General features: G+C 44.5%; 1 protein-coding gene across 15 annotated transcripts in view; it reads right to left on the bottom strand.

Moving 5' to 3' along the window:
* Positions 1-24000, bottom strand: part of CAMK2G (calcium/calmodulin dependent protein kinase II gamma) — a 111099-nt gene that overhangs the window by 24454 nt on the left and 62645 nt on the right. For all 15 annotated transcript variants that reach the window (XM_088526426.1, XM_088526441.1, XM_088526431.1 and 12 more), the window contains exons 6-13: positions 22834-22906; positions 19861-19963; positions 18924-19007; positions 17978-18072; positions 15265-15387; positions 12861-12944; positions 12173-12215; positions 2784-2824 (exon numbers count right to left, since the gene is read on the bottom strand). In XM_088526426.1, the coding sequence (XP_088382552.1) occupies positions 2784-2824; positions 12173-12215; positions 12861-12944; positions 15265-15387; positions 17978-18072; positions 18924-19007; positions 19861-19963; positions 22834-22906 (646 nt within the window). The remainder of the gene's footprint in view (positions 1-2783; positions 2825-12172; positions 12216-12860; positions 12945-15264; positions 15388-17977; positions 18073-18923; positions 19008-19860; positions 19964-22833; positions 22907-24000) is intronic.

Below are 24000 nucleotides of genomic sequence, written 5' to 3'. Positions count from 1 at the left end.
TACAACAGTACAATCATCAGTCAGTGGCAGGAATAATCTTTCCATTCTAATCCTCTGCATGGCTATCTATGGCACAACGCGTTTCCCAAACACTCTTGGCACAATCGCCCTGGACTGGAAAAAACATAATGAAGACACTGAAACATTTCATCTCAAATCTCTGCAGATAAGTCATTTTAGGGGGTTATAGGAGGAAGAAGTCTTCATATTGGGAGGAAATATGACAGAAAGCTGAACTGTATGGTATGCAGTCAGTAGACTAGACCTGAAAATACACTCTGCAGTGCTTGTTCTGAACCTATATCTGATATAAAATTACTTATGTAGGAAGAGAGAGTGAAGAGGATATCACAAAGCTGAAGGTGTTTGGCACTCAAGTCACGGGATCTGTGCTCTGCACTGCTGCATAGGGAAAAGGATCATAGAGTCTGCAACCAGTAACACAAGAGCAGGCATCCTTAACTGAAGCCACTTGCCAAAGCTCTCTAGAAGAGAATCAGAGTGGCTAAATTACAAGTCTCCTGCATAAGCAGCAAGACATTAAACTGCTCACGACAGTAATGCCAACAATCAGACAGCGCCAGGCACAGAGACACACTCAGAACAACTACAGGGTGGTCAAGCAAGCTAGTCCTGCTCTGGTGAGCACATGGAAGTGGCAAAAGGCTCCATTTCCATGGATGCCTAATGGGAAGAATCAGCATACATACAAACTGCAGGGATGAAGAGGGAGAGCAGCACATAGCTGCAACAAACACATGGAGGAAGCAGTGCACACACACACACACACACAGAGCACGACCTGCTCGGCAGGAGGCAGGCGACCTGTACGCTGTTATAACCAGTCTGCTCTCTCAAGCAGGCTGGTAGGGCACAGTAGGACTGCTCTCACTCTGAGGAGGATGAAAATTGGATGCAGATGCTTGACAGGTCTCTAGAGTCACACAGAAGTAGGAAGCAGTTCCCAGAGGATAACCCCACTCACCACATACAGAAAATGCTGTGCAGGAGGCCAGACTGGTCCTGTTCTCATTCTATCCTCCACTTTGTCACAACTATTAATTTATATATGAAGAACATACAAACATAAGGAAGAGTTGAAAAATCCTTCAAAACTGGGCAGAAAAGCAAAATTCAGTTCTATTCTTCTTCAGAAAGGAAGAAAGACATCATGTTCTACTGGAAATGCACAGCGCACATCTTATAGAATGGAAGCCTCTTCCAAACACACAGGTCTCCCTGACGATGTGGCCAGGAAGCTTTGTCTCCTAAGCAGTGTGCATGCAATGTGACCATTTCTGCAACATTTTGACCCGAGTTGTAACACACACTGAGCCTGCTGGAAATCAAGAATTTTAAGAAAGCCACATGTTTCCTAGGTAGACAAAAAGCTATAGATAGATAGATACAAAAAGCATAGATATATTGCTGTATGTTGCTTTTCCAGTTATTTTTCTTCCTGACATGTAGGGATTCTGAAGCATGTGTCTGCTGGTTCTCAGTTCATTGACTCAGGGACCATCCATTCCTATTACACTGGGATTTTATTGTAGTGCCGTCTGCACTGACAGATGAGAGAACTCAGAGGTGCTTGCTGCATCATTACACAGGTCTGACACACACCTGTACAGAAGACGCAGGCATGGGCAAAGGTACAAAAGCTCACTCTTGCAGGCACATTTCAAAGATGTGTATTCTAGACAAACACTAGCAGTTCCACATATTATTTTGGGCAAAGAAATCCAGGCTTGGGTCTCATTCAGGCAGGACACAGCAGAACTGCAAGAATGCAGTATTTATTACAGCAATCACCAAAATAAAGACACCTCCCCTGAAAACATCTTTCAGCAATCTGCTTGCATTCTTTCTAGAAACAAAGGCTCACTGAAACGCAAAAAGGCCAAAAGAGCAGGAAAGAGCAGTGGACTGGTGCTTCAACACGCCTGTCAAAATCCACCAGCAGGGGGAGAGCGAAGGCTTCCACAGTGCCAAACCAGAAGATGAGGTATTTCACTTACAGTTGCAAAGAAAGGCTTGTGTTCAAATGGAAGTGCAAGCAAATAAAGTGAACACTCCCTTCCCAGCTGGAAGGCAGTCATCCTTTGGAAAAGTCAAGGAGAGATAGTCCTCAAGTCCCTAGCTGTTGCTACTCTAATCCTGGATGGCCAAGAGATGATGCCTGAATACTGAACAGTCTTGACCTCCAGAACTAGAAGATGACCATGTGCACCAAGAGTGCTGGGTAAGGGGGGAAAGAATGATTTCCCTCAGCAGGGAACCAGGGAGGGTATAGACATCAGGGATGCAGACTGAACTTGAATGTGAATTAAAGATCCTTTTCTGTCTGAGCAGTAACTCAGAAGGCTCCTCATTTCCCACTTCTTTTTGTGGCTCAACTTTCAGCATACGTGAAGGGGGTGAGACAAAGGGATCTCCTGGGGGTCTGCTGGTCATCCACCATCAACAACTGTTCTGTGCATTTTCTATACTCTCGAGCATTCTGCACAGAACAGAGTCAGTCTAATCAGATGTATGCGCCACACCAGAGCTGGATTTCTAATCCACAACTTTGGTCAGGTCTCCATGCTTCAGAGAAAAGAGGGAAAAGAAACCTCGTTGGTACAATGGTGCACCTAGACAGTTGTGCAACATGTAAGAAACATTGAGATCCCACCCAGGGCTGCATTACCGTACGTGGAACAGGACAGTGGTGTGGTTTTACCCTGGGAGGGGATCCTGTTCAGGTGGGGGTGGGACAGTGAGATGGGAGAGTGAGAACTTACCTTCACTCCATCTGACTTCTTGTTCAGCAGGCTTTTGGCAGCTGTGGAGAGAAACAGGAAAAACAGGTCAGATTTGGGGTTCAAGAGTCTTCTCTCTCTGCCCACTTTCCTCAAAACTATGTGAGACTTGAGAAGGACAGTCACCCAGCTAATTCTTCTTCCACAAGGAAAGGTGGAAGACAGGCCAGGTCAATCTTCAGATGCACTCAGGTAGCAGAGGATGGCCCATCTAGTCTACTGCGCATCAGATTAGGCAGAAATGCTCTCATGCTCACTGTCTCCAAAAGACTAGGTTTGAAAGTAAACTTTTCTTTTATTTCAATCTATTTCAACTCACAGTGACCCCTTCTAAAAGTGGAAGCACTTACAGGGGAAAAACTAAAGAAATCTGACACATCTCTGCAGCAGGATAAAGATTTTCCCTTTAAGTACAGCCACTTACATAACATACTTTGTTCATAAAGGGAGCACTGATAATGCAGAGGCCTCTTAATCACTGCCACAATCCACAATTACCCAGGGCAACATCTGGGATAGCAGAAAGCAGCAGACTGAAGAAGTGCAAAAGGCAATGCCTGACAGCTGTTTTTTTTTTTTTTTTTTTTTTTTTTTTTGAGAGAGAGAGAGCGGAGAGGTGGGAAAGAGGCTGAGCTCCCAGAGCTCAAGAGGCTGCGCTGCGCTCAGCTGAGCGGCGGCTCCAGCAACGCGCGTGAGAGCGCGACAAGCACGTGCAGAGTGGCCACAACAAGCGCCTGGCGGAAGGGCCCTTGGGACTGATGACCAAGGGGCTGCATCTCGTGTAGAAAAGGGACATGCAGAAAATGACCGTCAACAGTGAGGTGCCATCTGTGACCTCCACGGATACAAAACACAGTTTACCTATCCATGAAGGCTGCACCCTTTTGCTTGAACCTCTCCTGCAAAGAGCAAGCTGGAGACTGGCTGGACTGGCACAACGATGCCTCTCCTAAGCAGCTGCTGAGAAGCATTGGGTACTTGACCCGAATTTTAGCCCCAGCAGTGGGGAGGCCTAGAGCAAGGGAAGCTGTGAGGCAGTTCTTATACCGCTGCTGAAACCCTCCCCACCTGAGGACAAGCGAGCCACCCCAGGTATGCTGCTTGCTTCCTCTCCAGGAGCACCCGTACGGGAGGCACAGAGATGGCACAACAACACACTTATATAGTGGAATCCACATTTACGTTATCCAAGCAACTGTTCAAGTCTTCTGTAAAAAGTGTCTCCCATCCCACCCTCCATGCCATAGGGCCCTCTGAATAGGTATTACATAGACACTGCGCTGGTGCAGATGACAACAGCTTCTCCTCACAGTAAGAGGTGGCACCATATTTACACCTACTATCTTCACCTCTGAACCGGTCTTCCTAATTCTACTCCCTAATGCAGACATAATCCTGGATGAGGAATTTGTTTTAATTCCTGCCCTCAGAAACCACCCAAGGACACAGAATGAATTACTTGCAGGAATCTCCTGTGTGTGATGTGCCAAAACACAACACTCCAGTGTGCACACATTAAACTGGGTGGACCAAGTGTCCCAGGCAACTCATGTGTCCTGCATCAGCTTCCCTGCTGCATGTACACTTACTTGAACAGTGCAAGAGTGAACATGCAGTTGAACTCCTGCCACCTCAGGGCCCAATGAAGGAGACTAGCTTGATTCCACATGTATGTAAGAGGGAGATCGAGGAGATCATGGGGTCCAGCACTTATGCCACACATACATCACACCAGCTTACACAACTACTGTTGTGTGACAACAGTTGCTGCTGAAAATAGAAAGAAGTCTCTAGTCTTACAATACTGAGAAGAAGCAGAGGATTCTGCTACTTAGCAAATCATATATCCTGAGGAGGACCCAGACAGCTGGGAATCAACTTTTTCTGCTCTTTTTGGAGTTTCCCTTGAAGTTGTCATTTGTCTCTGTGAAAAGAAGGCATCTAAACACACATTCTGTGGAGTTACAGCAAATTCAGCCAAGAACCCCTCGTGCAGCTCAGGACCCTGCAGTGCTGACCCAGCGTTGCTGCCGACACCGCCCCCTGCCTAGCCCACCGCACCTCTGTGCCACAGCCCTGCTAGCGTCCTCACCCTGCACGAAGAAACTCAGCGTGTGCGATACGTAACTCATGCACCACATGGTGGTTTGCAAGGACAACGGGGAGCCCACAAAATGCACTTGCTCACGAAGATGACTGCAGAGACCTCACAGAAACAGAAGGCACATCCAAATATACCCACAGGTCAACTTGTGTCTGTTGTAAGACAGAAATCAAAGGCGATGCAAGAGTTTCTACAGCAAGTAATAGGCAAGATTCCCTATGACAAGGTGTACTTCAAAGGACACACACCATAATGCAACATTCAGTTTAGCAGAAGAGAAAACTGCTCCGGAAGAGCCCAAGGACATATAAAGCAAATCCTTTACTGCTGAGGAAATACTCTTGCACCCATGCTTTGCAGATTTCCAGGCAAGAGATACTAATATTTATTTTCCTCATTCTTCCCACTTTCTGTGCATTCAAAGGATTAAATGTCCCCTTCACAACAGAGTTACAATTCCTCTAGGATGAAGTAACACATATGCACAGATAGCTAACCCTGTAACTCAAAAGCACGGTTCTATTCCTGGTTTAACAAGACACCCTTCAGTTAATCTCTGACGAGAAGCTCAGAAGACCTCCCCCTCACATACACCATATCCCCCGCCCTCCTCCACAGAAAACAGACGGGGCTCTGGCCTTGCTCCTGGCACCGGCACAAATCCCTCATGCTCAACTCAGACAACCAAGAGGAGACACGCCGGATGTACCAGAGCCAAAGGAGGCAGAGAGGGGAATTTCCACAGGGGCCTAAAATACCATCCCTAAGTGAAAGGGCAAGGTGCTTCCCGCCGCCAGGCCAGCTCCCTGCTCTGCCTTGGCCCTGCCCTAGCCCCAGCTGTCAGGTCTCCACTTTGCACCTCAGTTGAGCTTCCAGATAATATTTTGGGGGATTCTGGGATGACACTGAAGTTGCATTTGCTAAGTCTGACTGAATTGCACTAGGGTAACATAGGACACAGGACAGAAAAGACCTTTCTTGCTTTCAGATTATGCTGCTGTACCCCAAAATTAGACACACACACGGAATGAGAAAAGAGACAAACCTTGTTACAGCCTCATTCTCAGTTCAAAGAAGCCACGTTAACAATTCTCAACTTGATGCCGGTTCTGGAACTCACCATACATCCATGCATCCAGCACAGCTTCAAGAATATTTACTTTCTACTCTTTGAACAAGATGCAGTTCTTGCTACAACTCCTCACGAGCAGGAGAGCTCCTGCCTCACCCCATGCCACCTTTCCCTCCACACGCAGACTTGGGCTCACACGTGCTAGCAGCACGCGTTAGTTAAGTACTGCCTCAAAACTGGCACAGCGGCCACCTCCACTGTGTGGCATAAGAGCTTTGCTTAAAAAAGTAACTCTGTAGGAACACAGTGAGGCCAAGAGGACTTTGAAATGTAGATTCTGGGGACCTTTCGTTCTTTAATCAAAGTCATTAACCTAGAATGCTAAAACTGTCTTTTTTAAGATAGGACATTTATAAGCATATGAGAGTGCTATGCAAACTGTCAAACCCATACCTATCTGACTCACGTGTAGGACTCAAGGAAGAGATTTCAACATCATGCTAGCCCTTTTACTTACAAGGTGCTGCACTGCTGAGAAAAGGAAAGAAAAAAAGCTGCCTGACTTCTAAATATGTGAGAGAGACAAAAGAGGGGATGCAGGAAGGAAGTTTCAGCCCAGTGCTGCATATTGTCGTTCCACCTCATGTCTGCATGACAATATTTAAGTAAATGCACACACACCAACCAGCTTTCACAGGCCTTCCTGGTGCAGATGCAAACAACAGAAAGCAATAAACTGCTCCAGACCAAAGTGCCATTAAATCCCCCTGTCAAGGAGCGTGGCGTACCCATAAATAAGCTAGGAACATGGTTAAGAAAGCGTTACTACTGAAGATAGTGTCAAGCAACCAACATACATATTCAAAACCCGCTTGGATGCGGTCCTGTGCCACATGCTCTAGGTGACCCTGTGTATGCAGGGGGATTGCACTAGATGATCTCTAGAGGTCCCTTCTAACCTTAAGAATTCTTTGATTTTCTTTAACTAAATATAACGAGAAAACCTTTCAAAGAAGTCGGTGTTTCTCTCAATTGATCGTGCACTAATGGAAGAGCCCATCGCCTCTGAAGGAGAGCTCTAAACCTTCACATGCTGATGACTGCAGTCCGAAGACCAAGGACTTCCATCAGCAAAATAACCTGTTCAGCTCTCTCATGACAGCTGGTAAGGCAAAAAATACACAGTGATTTCCAAGACCAGAGTGGAGTTTTTGTCTTGCATTCAATGTCCTGGTCCAAGCATTCTGGTTTCTGTCTCAACAACCTCTTCCCTCTTCGATTCTCTGCTGGCTTGTTATAGGAACTTGTTGCACTAGCGGAGGTCCCTGGCAAATGCCCAAGTATATTAAACACTAAGTAAGACTAATATGCAGACAATCAATTTGGATAGACCAACTGCCTGGCAAAAATTAAAGCATCAGCTCTTTTGATAACTGCTTTTTTTTTTTTAATGTGTGTATGTATATATAAATAGGGAAGCAGAATTAAAAATATAGGTCCCACTCACACAACTACAGCATTACACCAAAATATCCCTGTGCACTAGGCAAGCAGCAAGCTCTGATGGGAGAGTGCAAGCTCCATTTAACATTTCCCCATCCTCTGTCAGTCTTCCCTGAGGGCTTCTATTCTTCAACAAGGCTACAATGATTCTGTTCAAGGAACTATGACAGGGTAAAGAAAGGTTCACAGAAAGCCCTTGGTTATTTCTCAACACTCCGTTAAACAGGCAGAGCGGGAAGGCTGGAACCAGGAGGGAAAGCATTACTCTCACTGGAGAGCAAAGGAGAAATTGTACGAATAAATTTCTGTTTTTGTTTTGTTCTCCCTGCCTCAGAAAACCAAAGCATTTTCCATGAAGAAGACAGACACACAGACAGACAGAAAGACAGAGAGCCTGATAGTCTGTGATATTTCACTTGAGGTTTTCATACACCTTTCTATCATGGCAGAAATTTCACAACCTGACAGTCAGCCCCTTTGCAGGTACACACACACGTGCACACGAGGAGAGCTTTTACAGTTGGGACAGTCTGAACACCCATTCTAGACCTTTGGGACTGAATGTCCCAGTATGCGCCAAATTAAAGACTCCATAAAACAGCAAGAGCACCTAATTTGTAGTATTATAAAAACCTCCATTTCCTGCCAAACCAAGAAACGAAGGGGCGAAGGGCAAACACTATGAGAAAAAGCATTCAAAGAGTTCTCATGAACTTCACAGAAAGATAAAGTTTAAATGAAGAATTATCCTCGTTTAAATCCACTGCTTCTGATGATGCACTAGACTCTCATACATAGCAATAAATGCTTAAATGCAGTGCTAAAACCCATGAGATTCTGGGAAGTAAAAGGGAGGTTTACTTACCCATCAATGAAGTACATTAGTTCAGCAAGTCCGTGCTCTAGGAGCTGTACATCATTTCCCAAAATTCCTGACTGTTTCTTAAGCCATTTAATACACAGACAAACTACTTAATTTTTCATTAATTGTAATCTCATCTTCTGCTTGGGAAATATAGTTCCCGCTGATGATCTCATATTAATTTATTCAAAACTCTTTAGAAACTTCTTGGTAAATTCTCCCCTCTATTTTCACACTTCATTTCGCATCACGAAGTTAATATTTACATGAATCAGATGCAATTTCTTATCTTCAACGAATATCTACAGAGCAACACAGCAGATATCTCAAACATATCCTTTGCACAGTTTTAACTTTGCTCTGGTTAAAAGAAAGAACCTAAATTCCATTCTGTGTGTGCGTGCGTGTGTATATATATGTTCATAGACAGACACACACACATTCCAGCAAAAAATGCAGCCTCACAGGTACTTCTGGAATGTCATTTCAGCAGGATAGTAAAGCGCTTCAGTGCCACTTTATTATTCATAGTATTTCATTCTTTTTGCTCTTTAATCAGTTCAAGATCACCATGATACAGGTTACATGAGCCAGCTTTTAAGTAGTCAGAAAGCACTTACGTCCCCGAATCTTCCCCCAATCTCTCTCAACTTCGCCTAACTGTTTAAACAACTGAAAATTCACATTTATAAAAGTCAGTAAGGATCATGAGATGAATTCCAGCTACTGGCTAGCTCTCAGAAGGGGATTCAAGAGTTTCTTGAATCAACAGATTTACTTCAAAGTACGTCTATACGCAGTAAGTGGAAAGATAGATCAAATCAGCATTTGTTCATATATGGCTCAATGTTGAAAAGACCCAACATCTCAAGCATTGTATGTGTAGGCTGTTACAACCTCAAAGACCCCATATCAGGGTTTAGAGTGTAATGTTCTCTCCCAGCTGTGTAAATAGCTACCAGAGAGTGAACAAGCTCTTTATTAGGACCAGGTCTCAAACATTTCCTAACTTATGCTGAAGGAAGAACAACTGTGCTTGCTTTTAATATATAGTCTACAGTTGACTTAAGAGTCTTAAAAAAAAAAGTCAATATTACATTGCCAAATAAATTGTAACTGTGGAAAGGAGCCAGATCACATTTATTTATCTTCAGGAACTGATCTGGGACAAAAGAAACCTATAAAGAGATGTAAAGATTACTCGCAAATAATGGAAACTTTCTCCGTCCCTCCCCTGCCCCGACAAAAAAGAGATTTTTTATTTTAAACAGAAAAGAGTACCACTGCAGACCCTGTGTTTCATACTTTCAAGCATACAGTTGTCACAGCTAAAACTACTCTGCCAGATGAAGCAACTTCGCATTACAAAATGCTTGACAGGAGATAGTGATGACAAGAGGATAAAGAGGGCTTCTCATATTGCCCGCGTGTAGTACTATCACACGTAATTAAGTGATGCCAGGGTCACACGAGCTTTTATTTTCCTCTAGGTTAAAAAAAATCTGTGAAGAAACTGTTAGGAGATCTTGTCCCTGGACAGGAAGAAACCTTTCTTCTAAGAACCATAGGTTTCTGTCCATTAGAAATGGGACTTTTAGAAATCCAAAAAAAATAGGGTCACCCAATCAGAAAAATCTTTAGGGGATGAAACAAGTGGCATTTCAGGACATTTCAAGTGATATTACGTGACCTGTCACAACAGGAGAAGACTAAACTTTAAGCAAGTTTCCCAAAGGGCCTTCCTGCTTCTTTACTGGGAGTTAGAGTGCCCTTATTCCCCAGTTCCAGCAGGTTTTTTATTTAAACTGCACCAATTTAATAAAAAAAGGAAATTTAAGAATAATGATAATAAAAACAAGCCCATACCACCCATAGTTCACCAAACAAAAAGAAACATGGCTGTCTCTCCCCTTTCAAATGTCAAGAAAATATTAGGAAGAGCCACTAGTTACAGAGGCTATCAATACCTCACATCTAAATTCACAGCAGTTCCCTCTGGACGTTTTTTTCAGAGCGTCTCATTACCTGGGATCACAGCTCATATTTTAAACAGAGTTCAACAACACCAAGAGCTGCACACTCAGTACAGATCACCTAGGATTTCCTTCTCTTGAGCTGGTAACTGATCTGCATCCGGCAGCTTCAGCCCTCGAGATACAGAGAAGGAGCAGAGCAAGCCGTTCCCTTCCCGATTCCAGCTCGGGGAGAGAACGGATGCACAGGTCACACACCATTAAGAACTCTTCTCTCAGGCATTTCATGGACTCAACATCTAGGCCACAAGAGACTTTCTTACCCAAGCACTTCTGCATCTTCATTAGAAGTGACAACATTTGTAGACTAAAAATGAATCTAGACCTATTTAAAAATATAAGAAAATACCAACTATTTCAGAATCATCAATTAAGTGAAATAAAAGTAACTCTGTGAAGAGACCAAAGACTGTTCACACCAGCAGAGAGCAGAAAGCCCAAGAGAATATTAAATGTTTCCTACAGTTCTGCTGAAGCTCTGTACATGTGCTATAGCTCTTCAAACGGTTAAATTATTTCAGAATCATTCTCAGAAAACACTGCATAATTTTCAATATAAAACATAAGGCGATACTGGGACAACCAAATGGAGAAAAAGAGTCTGTTCCTTTAAGGCCAACTATCAGAAATGAAGTAAAGAAAAACTGCTACAGCAACACTTACTTGTTGTAGAGTTATAACATACTGGCACAGGTTCACTTTAAAACAAGAATCAAGAAGAAACAATTTGGTAGCTGTTATGGGTTATCCCTCATTAAATAAAAGTAAAAAATTTGAAATCAAGGTACAAAGACCACCACTAACACTATCCGAATCTATACAAAGGAACAAAATTCCTGTCTTGATTTCCCAGAATAATGTATACATGAATGTAAATTGAAATGAAAAGGTTTCACTGAGGCTTTCCTTTAAGCTAGAAGTTTACTGCATCACCACACAGAAGGTAAGCACTGCTGCTCATTGTTAAGTATGACCAGATTAAATGAATGTACTTCCTTTTCATTCATTATTGCTTCCAGTCCATATAACCCACGCTCACCTGAAAGTAGCTGCAGTCAAGTGCAAGAAAAATCAAATATGTGGATTCAGCAATTGTTCTACCAGTGTATTTTACAGGTGAAAAAAATGTCCAAGAGGGCAAAGAAATGAACAGCACTTGCAATAGATGCTTCCCATCCAAATGGCAGGAACACAGATGAGAGTGCATCGTGTCAATATGCTGAGCCAAGACAACCATCTTCCAAAAAGCACTGATTTGCATGGTTAGACTCTGTTTTCAGTAAGCGCACTACGTAATGCAGTTGGGTGGGAGCCAGCCTGCCATTTGTCAAGCTTGAGAGGATGAAAAAACACTTCTGAGATGCCAGGAAGGAAAACCCTAATAGCTAGATGTTTCAGATCCCTTTTTGTTGAGTCTAAGTAATACAATATCCTAATAGCTCCTCTCCCCATTCTCACTAGTATTGTTACTTGCCCTGGGCCCCTTCCTCAAAATGTCCCAAACATGAGCTGACAAAAAAAACAAAACAAAACAACAACAAAAAAAACACTAGGAGACTGTGGCAGCAGACTTTACCCCTACTTTGCACCAGACTGCAGTATATGTGCTTCCACCTAAACTATTCACTCTCATTTTCACAGTGGTCAACAGCTGAGATGAAGTTACCACTATTACACCATGGATTGTGAACACAGAGATTCATGCTATCCTGCTGACCTCCAGAAGGTTAAAACATACAGTGACTCACACACATATGAAACAAAACCAGGGAAGGGATGGGAATAGTGAAAACTTACCTGAAAAATTCCGAGACACAAGCATTGTTGTGAGGATTGCGCCCTGTGGGAAGAGAGAGCAGGGATAACAGAGCTCCACTCGCTGCAGAAAGGGGCTGCGCTGAGCCAGAGACATGGGAGGCCTTCACATGCCACAACAGAGGCATCCCAATGCTACCCCGAAAAGCCCTTGGGCACCCAGATCCCCACATGGGGCTGCTGAATCTCACGTGGGACCTCTGAGACACTCTTGCCTTTCTGGAGTGACAGCTAGGGACCAGGCAGGATGGCCTGGCACATGTAAAATGGCACTAGCAGTTATGTTTAGAGACACCGTTTCTTTCTGTCTTTTAAATAGCAAATAACGTCTCCATATGGGAGCCACAGGGTTCTCCCTAGGCAGCAGCAGGTATCATCTGATACCCTGCTTCTGGGAGGTAGGGACCATCAGAATTTAGCACTAGAACTTAAGAATTAATTTCTCTGAGAAACTTACTGCTTTGGAGAAAGAAGCTACAAAGCTTCTTCTTTTTATAAACTACTTTATTACCCTGTGCTGGAAGACCACATAAGGTACTTGACCAATGATAGTGAGCTAATTTTTTTTATTTTTATTTTTTTTAAATCAAAAAACTGTTTCCAGGAAGACACTAAGCTCAAACTCAGATAACTAAAATGCAAACAAGACTCCGAACTATCATACACTCACCTTTAGCTTCCTTCTAGCATTGAACTTTCTCAAGCATTCCACAGTCTCCTGTCTGTGCATCATTGAAGCAACAGTGGATCGTTGCTGAAAGACAAGAACAAGAAAAGGTCAGCAAATTATTTAAAGGAATCAGCAAGCAAAGTTCTCTCTACCTGATACAGCATGAATTGTAAATCAACATACATGGCTGAGCCATGTATGGCTGCAATGACTTTTGCATGGCTACAGGATGCTGCAGCCAGTTTATAACTTACAAACTTACCAATATAGGAAAAAAAGTTTTGTCAGGATGGCTATTATAGCTCAGTGCCTGAGACACTGTGACTGAGGGGAGGCACTACAGATAAGCTCTAGATTGTATTAGTAACAGCTCCAAAGCTAAACAGCCAGAAAAAAAAAAAAATACTAGTGAGGGGTGCCCTTTTGGCCATGGCAACTCACTGAATCTAAGGGCTTAACTAGCAGAGGGCTCAGCATCTTTGCAACAGTTTTGCAGTAACGGATTTTCAGTATGTAGCAGGGAGGATTCTATGGCTCTAATGTATCAATGCAAAACCCTGAGCATGACCTCTAGCTAGGGATGCACATCTGTCACCCTCGGCAGCCTGGGATCCCATCAGCTGCAAGAAGAGAACTTCCCAGAAGTGTTGGCAGTCATTTCGAGCACATGAGGAAACCAGAAACTGATGCTGCCCGTCATTTACAGCACATGAGAAAATCAGGGACCGATGCCAAAGTAGTTGTTGCTCTGTGTAGAGCTGCAAGCCTGAATTCCCTTTACAAGGACAGTGGGTGAATGACTAACTCGGCAGACTACAGTTTACAAATCCTCTCTTGGTTCTCTCCTGCTTGGAAAAAAATATTTAATAGCCAAGAGAACTGTAAACCACATCCAGATTCAGCTAGTTGCACAGGAAATATCTGCTTCAATCCTGCTTTCAAAGCTGATCACCTGCTGCAGAACGCAGTAGTTAGGTGGGCAGGGAGAGGTGGCTGCAAGGCCTTCCCCAAACCACCTTGATGGTCACTGCTCACGCAGCCTCCTTAGGCGTGAAAGCGACACCCAGATGTTCCCCTTGTCTTACAAGGTTCAGGACACCCATTTCAGTAGCTTACGGATGCTACGGCAGACAATGTCTCACATAGACACTCAGGACCTGCTACTGCATTTACTTCAGAGGAAAAACCCATTTCCAGAGAGAAAATGTATGTTGCATATATGGAATTCACAGGGAAAATACAAACAGCAGGCTCCAGAATAGGCAGCTTGGGTGAGAGACAGAAACGGCTATGAAACCAACCCAAGCCAAACCCCTTTTTAGGGACGAAAAAACTCTGTTCTTGTTAGGTTGCCATGGGGAGTGAGCTATAACAATACATATGGATTTGGTTTCATGCACTGGGGAAAAAAAATGGAAACTGCTATTGATCACAAGCTTGAGGTGGAGAGAGGGGAGAAAGGAGAAGAAAAAAGAAAAAGGAGAAAGGAGAAGAAAAAAGAAAAAGGAGAAAGGAGAAGAAAAAAGAAAAAGGAGAAAGGAGAAGAAAAAAGAAAAAGGAGAAAGGAGGAAAAAGAAAAAGGAGAAAGAAGAAGAAAAAAGAAAAAAAAGAGCCCGAAATCTGAGTTAATGCAAAATTCTGACTTACAAGGAACCGCATCACATGACAGCAGAAGCCACACTACTGTTACACAGATGTTCACAAATACAAATTTAAATTGCTAATTTGCTGTTTTACAGCAGAAGGAAAAACTAACAGTTTCTCAAGAACAAACGAGCTAAGCAGCACACTTTTAAAACAACCTAAAAAAGCAAATGTATGCTACAGTATTGCAAAAGCATCTGGTTAGACTTAGGAGGAGCCATTTCATCTTGCTGAGGGTGGATGGGGGGGGGAAGGCGTTACTCTGCGAACCCCGCTGCATTCCAGGATTTCCTCACCAGCTTTGCAAAAGATGCAAAATCCAGGCCAGTGAGAGGCCTGGAAAGACAGAAACTCCATGGAATAGCAAAAAAAAAGGTAATTGCTTACAGGTTTACAGCTATTTAGCTGTCACACTATAGAAATGTTCCAAAAATTACAAAGATGCAATACAATAGGCAGTAGAGGAGATGCAGAACAAAATAATCCTAAAATATTTTGTCTGATCCCAAACTCCATCTGACATTGGAAGATGATTTGTATTGGAAGTGGAGATGAGGGGAAAAACAGAAACTACAGACATTCAAGAAATTGTTCTAAGCAGTGATTTTTTTTTGTTCCTTACAGTGACAATAAAAGCACCACAAAATTACAAAGTTATCTTGCTACAGGAACAGCCTCTCAAAATCACAATTTAAGTATTTAAATATTCTGGCCTTAAGAGTAAGCCACAAACCAACCTGCAATAGAGGAACACACTTACGCAGACCCATGGATGTTTGAGAGCCTGGTCAGCTGTGATGCGCTTTGCTGGGTTTATCGTTAGCATTTGATTGATTAAATTCTTTGCTTCAGGAGTCACAGTGTCCCACTCGGGTGACGGGAACTGAAAGAAGAAGAAGAAAGAGATGGTAACTCAAAATATCTTTCCCTGGTAGCAGAAGGGATTTTCCCTCCCACACAGCTCAACTCCCAACTTTTCCCCTTTTGGTACCAGGACCAACATATTTGAACAACAGCAACAAAGTAAAACCCTGAACTGAATGAAAATTCTACAGAAAACAACTAGTGAGCAGAACCAGACAGCAGGACGTGCCTGTAGCATTCAGCAAATACAGGCAGGAAGATTACCAGCTTTAAAAGCCTTTAGGATTCAGTCAGCCCTTTGAATTTCATTCATACTCACCAGTCAAAAAAGTACAGTCACAGATCTTTTTAACTGAGTTGTAACACAAAAAACACAAGCATTCTTTTTTTTTTTTTTTTTTTTTAACTCATTTTCCTCTTTCTCCAGCATGTTAAAAAGCTATAACAGCGTATACAATAACACAAACACTCATCTACAGCCAAACTCTGTGAAAGCAACAGCAGCTAACACCCAGCAGCCCATCAGGCATGTTTTGCCCAGCATAAAGTGTACTGTAACGGAGCAACACCAGACACTTAGATGCCAGCAAGGCACTAGAAAGCTGTTAGCAAGTTCTACCACACCAGAAATCATTGCTTGCCAAGCAAGAGAGATGCAAGGGTGGATGGGAACACAGAAACACAGAGACAAAGAACAGAACATCAAGTCATTCAGTTGCTGATCATCCATGAGGGGTAACTGTGTTCCCTTCTACAGTTCCAGTAATGATAAAGAAGGGATATTTAAGCCATCCTCCAGCTGTGTGGATGTGCTACAGATGACAGCACGTTGAGACGAATTGCAGCATGTCTCTCCCCTAGGAACCCTACAGACGAACTTGGGAGATAAATCTGCTGTTGGGTTAAAAGTTCTCTGTTTTAAAGGCAGAAGGTAGGGAGGGGCGGGAGGAGGAGGAATAAAGGAAGACTGATCTGCATTGAGAGCATTTCCTACGGGTACCACAATACTTAGAGAAAGTTCATTCCAGCTCTCTTCTGCCTGTTGTGCTTTGCTCAGTTGGGTCATGAAAATACACTCATCATACTCAATTTGCATATAATCTTTCTTCTGCATTCCCAGGCATCAGCAAAGCATTATACAATTTGTTCTGCAAACATTGCAAGGGACTATTTAAAAATCATAATATCGAGCTTTCAGTCAGGACAGTATCCACCCTTCTGCTATCTCAAATATATTTCTGGTCACACCTTGCAAAATCCCTCCTGAACAAGAATGTCTGGTTCGTGGTTACCACTTCCTTGTGGGTTGAGAGATAACAGTCCAGCACATACAGAGCCCTGCAGGCTGAGGTAGGGACCCCAGGTGCATGCATGCCAGTAGGGCTTGAGCTGTTCTCTGCCAGGCACAACAAGGGAAGAATCCACTGGAACTTGTTTGTTATGTACAGGAATGCAAAAAACAGGAAGATGAACTACGGGAGGTGTCAGGATTAGGCACTTAACTCTCCATTACTTGCAAAAAGAGTCAGAGATTTAATCCCAAAGTACATTGAAAATCCGCATCTATATAATTAATGCAAAAACACTTAAAAAGAGAACAAGCAACACAGGAAGAACAGAGAAACGAGAGGCAGGAAGGCAAGAGAAGAACAAAAGTCCATTTAAGGCTATCAAAGACATGACTTTGCTCTCACTCAGGAAGCCACCGAGGCCGGACACAGGGCCAGGGGACATTAGTTCCCACCACACACACCACCCCACTGTTCTCGGGCACAGAAGCCGGCTGCAACCTGGGTTGCAGCAGAACCCCAGCTTTCTGCGCTGGGGCTGCCTGCAAAATGAGCTCCCCAACTTCCCACAGGTGCTAAACTACAAGTTCAGGAGTTTCTTCTTCCTCCCGAGCCTTCTCACATTATGCCAAGTGTCCACATTTCTGTATCCATCCAGACCAGCTTTTACCTCATCCTTGCTTCCAGTTCTAATCTCCTTGCTGTTCCTCTCCTCCAGAGGCTTCTTACACCTCACTTTGGCCATGCTCTGAGAACTGCCCTAGGACCTGCCTGGCTTCTTACTGGAGCCTCAAACTCACTCCGCTGATCCACACCACCAAACTATCCTGCCAAGGCCCTGGCCACTCAGCCTACTCACAGGGCTACACACTTTCCACAGCTGCAGAAAATTCTGCTGTGGAGCAGAGGACAGCCAAGGCTGTAAATTAAGCTCTTCTTTTTCCTTAGAATACTTCCTCACTTTCAGCGAGGCCTTGGTAAAGGCAGACTCTTTCATTCTACTCTGCTCTGCCTGAAAGTTAGCATTGGTAACATCACTGGGACTTGGCTATGGTAAATGCAGTAGAAGACACCCAAGATCTTCATTTCAGCTCTACTGCCCTAACGAGCAGCAGCATCTTGATGCCCACTACATATCCGTTCAGTAGCCCCAGGCAGTGGCAACAGCAAGGCCTACACACACACGCCAAACATCACCACTTTGCAGCGTAACTTGGGGCCTGCTGCTGGACACCGAGTAAGACAACAGCAAGTCTTGGATGGCCCAGGGGAACGGTGCTTCTCCACCCACGCAGGTAGGCAGCAAGGAAGGGCCCTTACGTCATAGGCTCCGGCTTTGATCTGCTGATAGAGCTTGTGCTGATCTTCATCCCAAAAGGGAGGGTACCCCACTAGTAATATGTACAGAATCACTCCTGGCAGGGAGAGACACAGATACACACTGTGGTTATGCAAACATGCCAATTACTCCTTCAGCCCCTCTTCCTCCCCTCTTCGACTCTCCCCAAGGCAACAACTGCTCAGCACTTCCATTTGCCACCCCGCTTGGTCTCAAGAGGTGTTGGAGGACAGTACCAATGTCTCCTTTGCTGAACCCTGCCCTGGCACTTCACGCTCAGCTCTTATCCCCTGCTGCCAGGGCAAGACTGCGGTGCAGGACTCCTCCCTACCCTCCTCCCTGCTACGGCCATTGTAGCTGCTGAGCCACAAGGACAACCCCAGCCACATCCCTGGGGAGTGCTGGCAGCAAGGAGCAGCTTTTACAAGTTTGTTGGCTGTGCTCTTGGGACAGAGAGCCGCTGACAAGACTAAAACTCCTGGCCTGCGGAGACACATTTAGTCCATGTCAGGCAACACTGATACCACACAGCTTTAAACTTATCAGTCCCAAATACATTTACACTTTGTTGTTAATTTCCTTTAAAAAAAAAATCAGCTCCCTTCAATATTTCATCTTCTACACAGTTCGTGTAATAGAAAATGGCTACAGATCTAAATAACTGACTCTTCACAGTCACAAATAGTTCTATCTCGAGACTCCAACATGCAATAGGTGGACTGAAAAAAGGATTAGGAGCCAAAAATCAAACTAATTCAGGCTCCAGTATTATTTTTGTCTACACAAAGTGCTTATTTTCAGTATACCTTCATCTACCCACAGGTCAAGAAGGAGCACCACATTCCCTCCCAGCAATAGATTTTAAGCAATTGCTCCTATAAACAAAAAGGTGTGGTGCAAGTGCAAAACGTTTTAATGGAATCTTACCACATGCCCATATATCCACTGGTTTTCCATACGGATCTTTTCTTAAGACTTCAGGGGAGAGGTAGCCTGGAGTGCCAGCAAACCCTGCCAGGAAATGGATGACATGAAGTACTTATAGTCCCCAAGCAGAAAAGATATGCTGTGATATTACAAAATCCACTAATGGCATCCAGTAAAGCTCAAAACCCATCCCCGTGCCCCATGCGTATCTGCTAGAGATACAGGTAGCTCCAGTAGGCCAGCAGAAATGGCAAAACATGGAGCAATCTATGCGTCGCTTAACAAGCCAAAATGGAAAAGAAATCTGTCATGCAGCTGAGCACAACCCCCTGTGCCAGAACTCAACCAGTGCTACGTGTACGACCTGAAATTCAAAACTACTGGACCTAGATAGGACACAACCCAGTGCCACGTGGTGGGCAAACCAGGAAGAGCAGCCATCCATCCAGAGTCTCCACAGCACTGCAGAACCTCAGAGCAGATGTTTATAGCCTGAGAAGGTCTCATTTCTAATTCTGTTTTACCTAAAGATAAAGCCAGATCCAAATGTGCCTGAGGAAGGCCAGGTCAAACTTATTTCTGTAAAATGACCAAACAATATTCCAGATCTCAAGACTCCTGAGCAGTAGGAAAATTTGGAACAGTGTCTAAACTTAGTAGCTGCTTTCATCGCTAACACTAGCATCTACTGAACATCGAGAATAAAAATAGAGAAATTAACAGCGAAAATCTCTGCCTGTCCTTATCATATTCTTTCTTCTATCACACCTGGACTTGTGCTTAAGGACCTAGTGGTTGGGATACTCGGAGAGGAAGTATCAATGCCAAATACATGCAAGCATGGTGCAAGAGCTCAGAGTAAATACTCGGCGAGACTGAAATTCAACAAGGCTCCAGAAGGAGGTGAGCAAAAGCAGGAACACCCAAACACTCTTACCAAACCAGGCCTGCTGTTCTCCCTGCACTTCTATGGCCAGTCCGAAGTCAGCCAGTTTGACAGCAGCACCCTTACATTTACTTGCCAGTAGCAGATTCTCAGGCTGGAGAGAAGAAAGAAGAAAGCGGGTAAGAATGAAAGGCTGATAATCCTCTTTAAAGCCTCCTGCCTCAGTGCTCACATCGTTTAAGTTGACTGAATTTAGCAGGCAGATAGTAAACTGTTTGGACTAAAGGAGAGCAACAGCAACGAACAGCCGTGATCTACCCCAGCAGAAAATTCTCATTTAACACAAGTTCTCCTCTCCCCCTCCTAAAACCATCTCCAAGAGGCAGAGCCTCTTTCCCAGCACTCCGTGTGCTGACACCAGAGGGCACTGGCAGTACAGTTCCTGCAGCAGAGCATCCCAAATTAGTTTCTGCTATCTCTGCAGAAAGCAGGGAGGAGAAGGAGATGCAGCAGATACCCTGCTGCAGACACAGTGATATTCCTCCCCACAAACATTACACTGTCCCCAAGGCACCGGGAAAGTAAATATGATGTTAATAAGGGCTGCCAGAGAGCTGTAATGTGGAAAGGCATCATCTAGATAGGCAGTAGCTTTCATCCCTTGCAGAAAAAGCCTCAGTCTCAAATTAGCATAAACAGCACAGCAATAAGTGGTCTTGTAAGCGCTTTTTCCAGGCTATGAATCCTCGTTTACAGCAGTGTAAAATATGTTGCTTTGTTACTGCCTCTCACCTACACCATGGACAGCCACGTCACTTCTCTCTGAGGCTCCAGAGTCTTTGGACATGGAAGCTACTACAGATCGACAGGAACCTCAACTTATAGACAGGGACAAGCCAGGACAGAGATGTTATCCTACCCCTTTCTGAAAATGTGGGCAATACATGTGTCAGTTGGAGTTTTTAACCTAGCAAAATACAAGTCTGGAAGAAACAGACGCAGGACTTGGTCACAGTTTCAGTTTTGGTGGAGCTCTTGTTTGCAGTCTCCTCACCATTTTCACCCCGCTGAGAAGCTCCCCCACTATTCTGCCTGAGAGGAATAGAGGCTTTCCTCATTCACCTGCCTTTGGGTGGGGGTCTGCTGGGCCTGTGCCTTGATTTTGCTTTGAACGAAGAGCAAACGGCTTTGCCCGTCCCAGTCCTTGCTGCAAGCAGCACGGGCAGAGGCGGATCAGTGCGTTTTACTGCCTCTGGCTCTCCACTACCCTGGAGGTGGAGGAGGCTGCGTTAATTAAGCTACAGAGATGGAAACTCACCAGCATAAACAAGCTCCTACACTAAACCGTCCCAAATCCAAACCACGTCTGGGCTTGGCTTGACTAAGTAACAGTGAAATTTAAGTCTGATTTATGCTAGCTAAGCCCTACTTGCCTCTAAAAGACATCTGCTACCACCTCATGGTGCTTATCTATGTGCATGTTCGCCAACTCAGGGGTTGTCTTAGGTTTTACCTACTCTTGGGTACAGATATGGATACATTCATGCCCCTATGGGCAGCTCGGTGTTTGAAGTTCTTTAATGGCATGTCAGCCAAAAGACTAACTAAGAATGAGGTGCAGAAGGCAAAACTTTGTATGAAGCAAGTTCTGCAGTTATTTAACGCTGATCCTGAAGGCTAAGGTTTTGGCAAAGAGCTAGAACATTAAAGAGCACAGCAATACTTACTGCTAAAAAGAACCTCAGGCCAGGCCAGTTTCAGCCAATCAACACAAGCAATAGAGGAAACACATTAACTGTGAAGGGAGAGTCTAACACCTGATAAGTTTTGAACAAGCTCACTATTTTAACAGAACTTGAGGAGCAAAACAAGTGATGTCTTTTTTGAGTGCACCCTCTTGCACACAGGATGCAAAGAAAATTCATACCCTCCTATTGCAGAAGACACCACTCATTTCCATGAGGACCTCCCTGGCAGGGCCCATGGAGGTTACTTTCCTCAAGAGCAGTGTCAGCTCTCATCCAGATCATCCTGGTTGCTCTACAGCAGACCACCTGCATCTTTTCACAGTGCTCTGAGTCAGAAGGCCAACAAAGTGTTGCAAGAGAATTTGCCAGAAACATTAAGGGCTGACAGATGCTCACTAGATCAAAACACTGGGGAAACATGGCCCCTGAACTTGCAACATGCATTTGCCACGCTCTCTGCAAAATATTTTTATACCTTTCTGTATGTGTTCTATGACAAACCATCACTAGGAGCAGGTGTCACCCTGCATTAATTTAACTGGAACACTGGTGGCCATCACCGTTCCCACTTTAGACAGAGAAGGCTGCAGGGCAGACCTTCCTGCACAAGGCTTTTCATTCTGGAGCCTGCCCAGCTCCCAGTACAAGGAACACTGTGTGGGAAGGGAGTTTCAGTAACTTCACTGAGGAGGTTCTGGGCCTATATACGTGTTAGAACGTGGCAAATGATTGATTCAACCAGTGTTTAACTGGCCAGCACTTTTGCTTTTAGATTAAATGCTTCTACTGATGAGGACGGATACGCATAGCTATTCTAGCCCAATGGCATGTGTTTGGCAATTCAAGTGCAGAATAAAAATATACATGTTCTGTGTAGACAAACTCATCTTGGCAGATTGAACAGAGAGTGCCCCGGGTCTCTAGATATCCCTTCAACAACAGACTAAAAAAAATCCGTCATTCTAATGAATCCTACCCAAATTTCCCTGAAAGCCTATCAGTCCCAAGGATCACCACTATCCTATGCTGAAGCTGCCTCAGAGAGACTGACGGCTGGCAAGGTTCACAAAGTTCAGACTCAAAACTTCCTTGGAGACCAGCATAACCTCTGGAAAAATCCAAAAGAGCAAGTTCAGGAACCTCTGAGCCCAGTTCAAATAAAAAGAAGAAAAAAGAAAATGAAAAAAGGGGCCGTGCCAGCTGGCAACACATTATTCCCCTTGCACTGATCCCCTGTCTTCTCTCCTCAGCCTCTGTGGCCCGGAGGAAACATTACCTTCAAGTCCCTGTGCACGATATCGTGCTGGTGAATGTGATTCACACTCTCCAGTATCTGATGAATACAGTGGCTGCAAGATAAAGGGAGACACACAGGGTTACCATTGCACGTACACTTGACATCTCATCCTAGAACTGTTTCCCTAACTTTTATATTCAGGAGCCCAGGCCAATGCCCTTTGTCCTGACCACTGGATGCCACTGTCACAGCCAGCCTGCCACCCTCCATCCAGCTGTGACAGGACCTCAAGGCCTTCGTTCTGCCCCCCATCACCACCTTCCTTTCTCCCTTCACACTACTTAACCCATTTGTTTTGACGGCCAATTTCTTCACATCGGAAAACTGAGACACCTGAGCACCTGCAAACTGGCAGAGACTGCTGGTTTACCTGCAAATTCGCAGCAGCTGAGATGGGGCAGACAGGGCCAAACCACCCCAGGAAACATTCAGTTGGGCTAGTCCAGAGCAAAGAACAAACTTTTGGAAAGCAGCAGCCCCAACAAACTCCTGGGTGCCTGCCAGGTTGCAAAGCTTTCAGAGCAGCATCTCAAGCACTTGCATACACAGTGCACACACATCCGCGTGCTGGGCGCCTTTTAAGTACAGATCCCACTTAAGGGGCTAGTGATCTGAAAGGCAGACTCATTCCCCACCGAGTGGCTGTGCTACATTCCCCCAACTCATAGAAAACTGACACCTCTGCTACTCTCCTTGCAGCAACCACATGGGGAAAAGACATATTATCAACACCTGTCATATAAGGACAGCACAACGTCCCCATGGGTAAGATTTCTGGTAGAAATCATCTGCTAAAACCTTCCTCAGCTCCCAAGCTAAAGCTGATAAAGCCTAAGTACATATGTGCATTAGTGATATCCTAACAAAACACAACTCGTAACACGGAAGGGAGCAGGGATTTTGACGGCTTGCACAGCTGGGCAGTAAGCAAGCAGATGTGGGCAATGCAGTCCGTGTCCTGTGACAATTCCCACTGCAGGAGCAGTGCTGAACGTCCTGAGCCTCGAGGGGAAAACATTGTGAAACAAGTGAAATGTGTCAGGGAAAGTAAATCTGCTACTGGAAAAGATGGGATGAGGGTGAGGGGAGGAAGAGGGGAGCATGTGCAGCACAGTGTAACTGTCACCCCCTACTTCCCAAGCTTGC

The sequence above is a fragment of the Tinamus guttatus genome, unplaced genomic scaffold (assembly GCF_059628265.1).
Source record: "Tinamus guttatus ecotype Peru unplaced genomic scaffold, ASM5962826v1 Tinamus_guttatus_pri_ptg000246l, whole genome shotgun sequence".
Taxonomy (NCBI): Eukaryota; Metazoa; Chordata; class Aves; order Tinamiformes; family Tinamidae; genus Tinamus; species Tinamus guttatus.
Note: the sequence above shows the minus strand (reverse complement) of the source record. Positions and strands in the feature narration are given on the sequence as shown.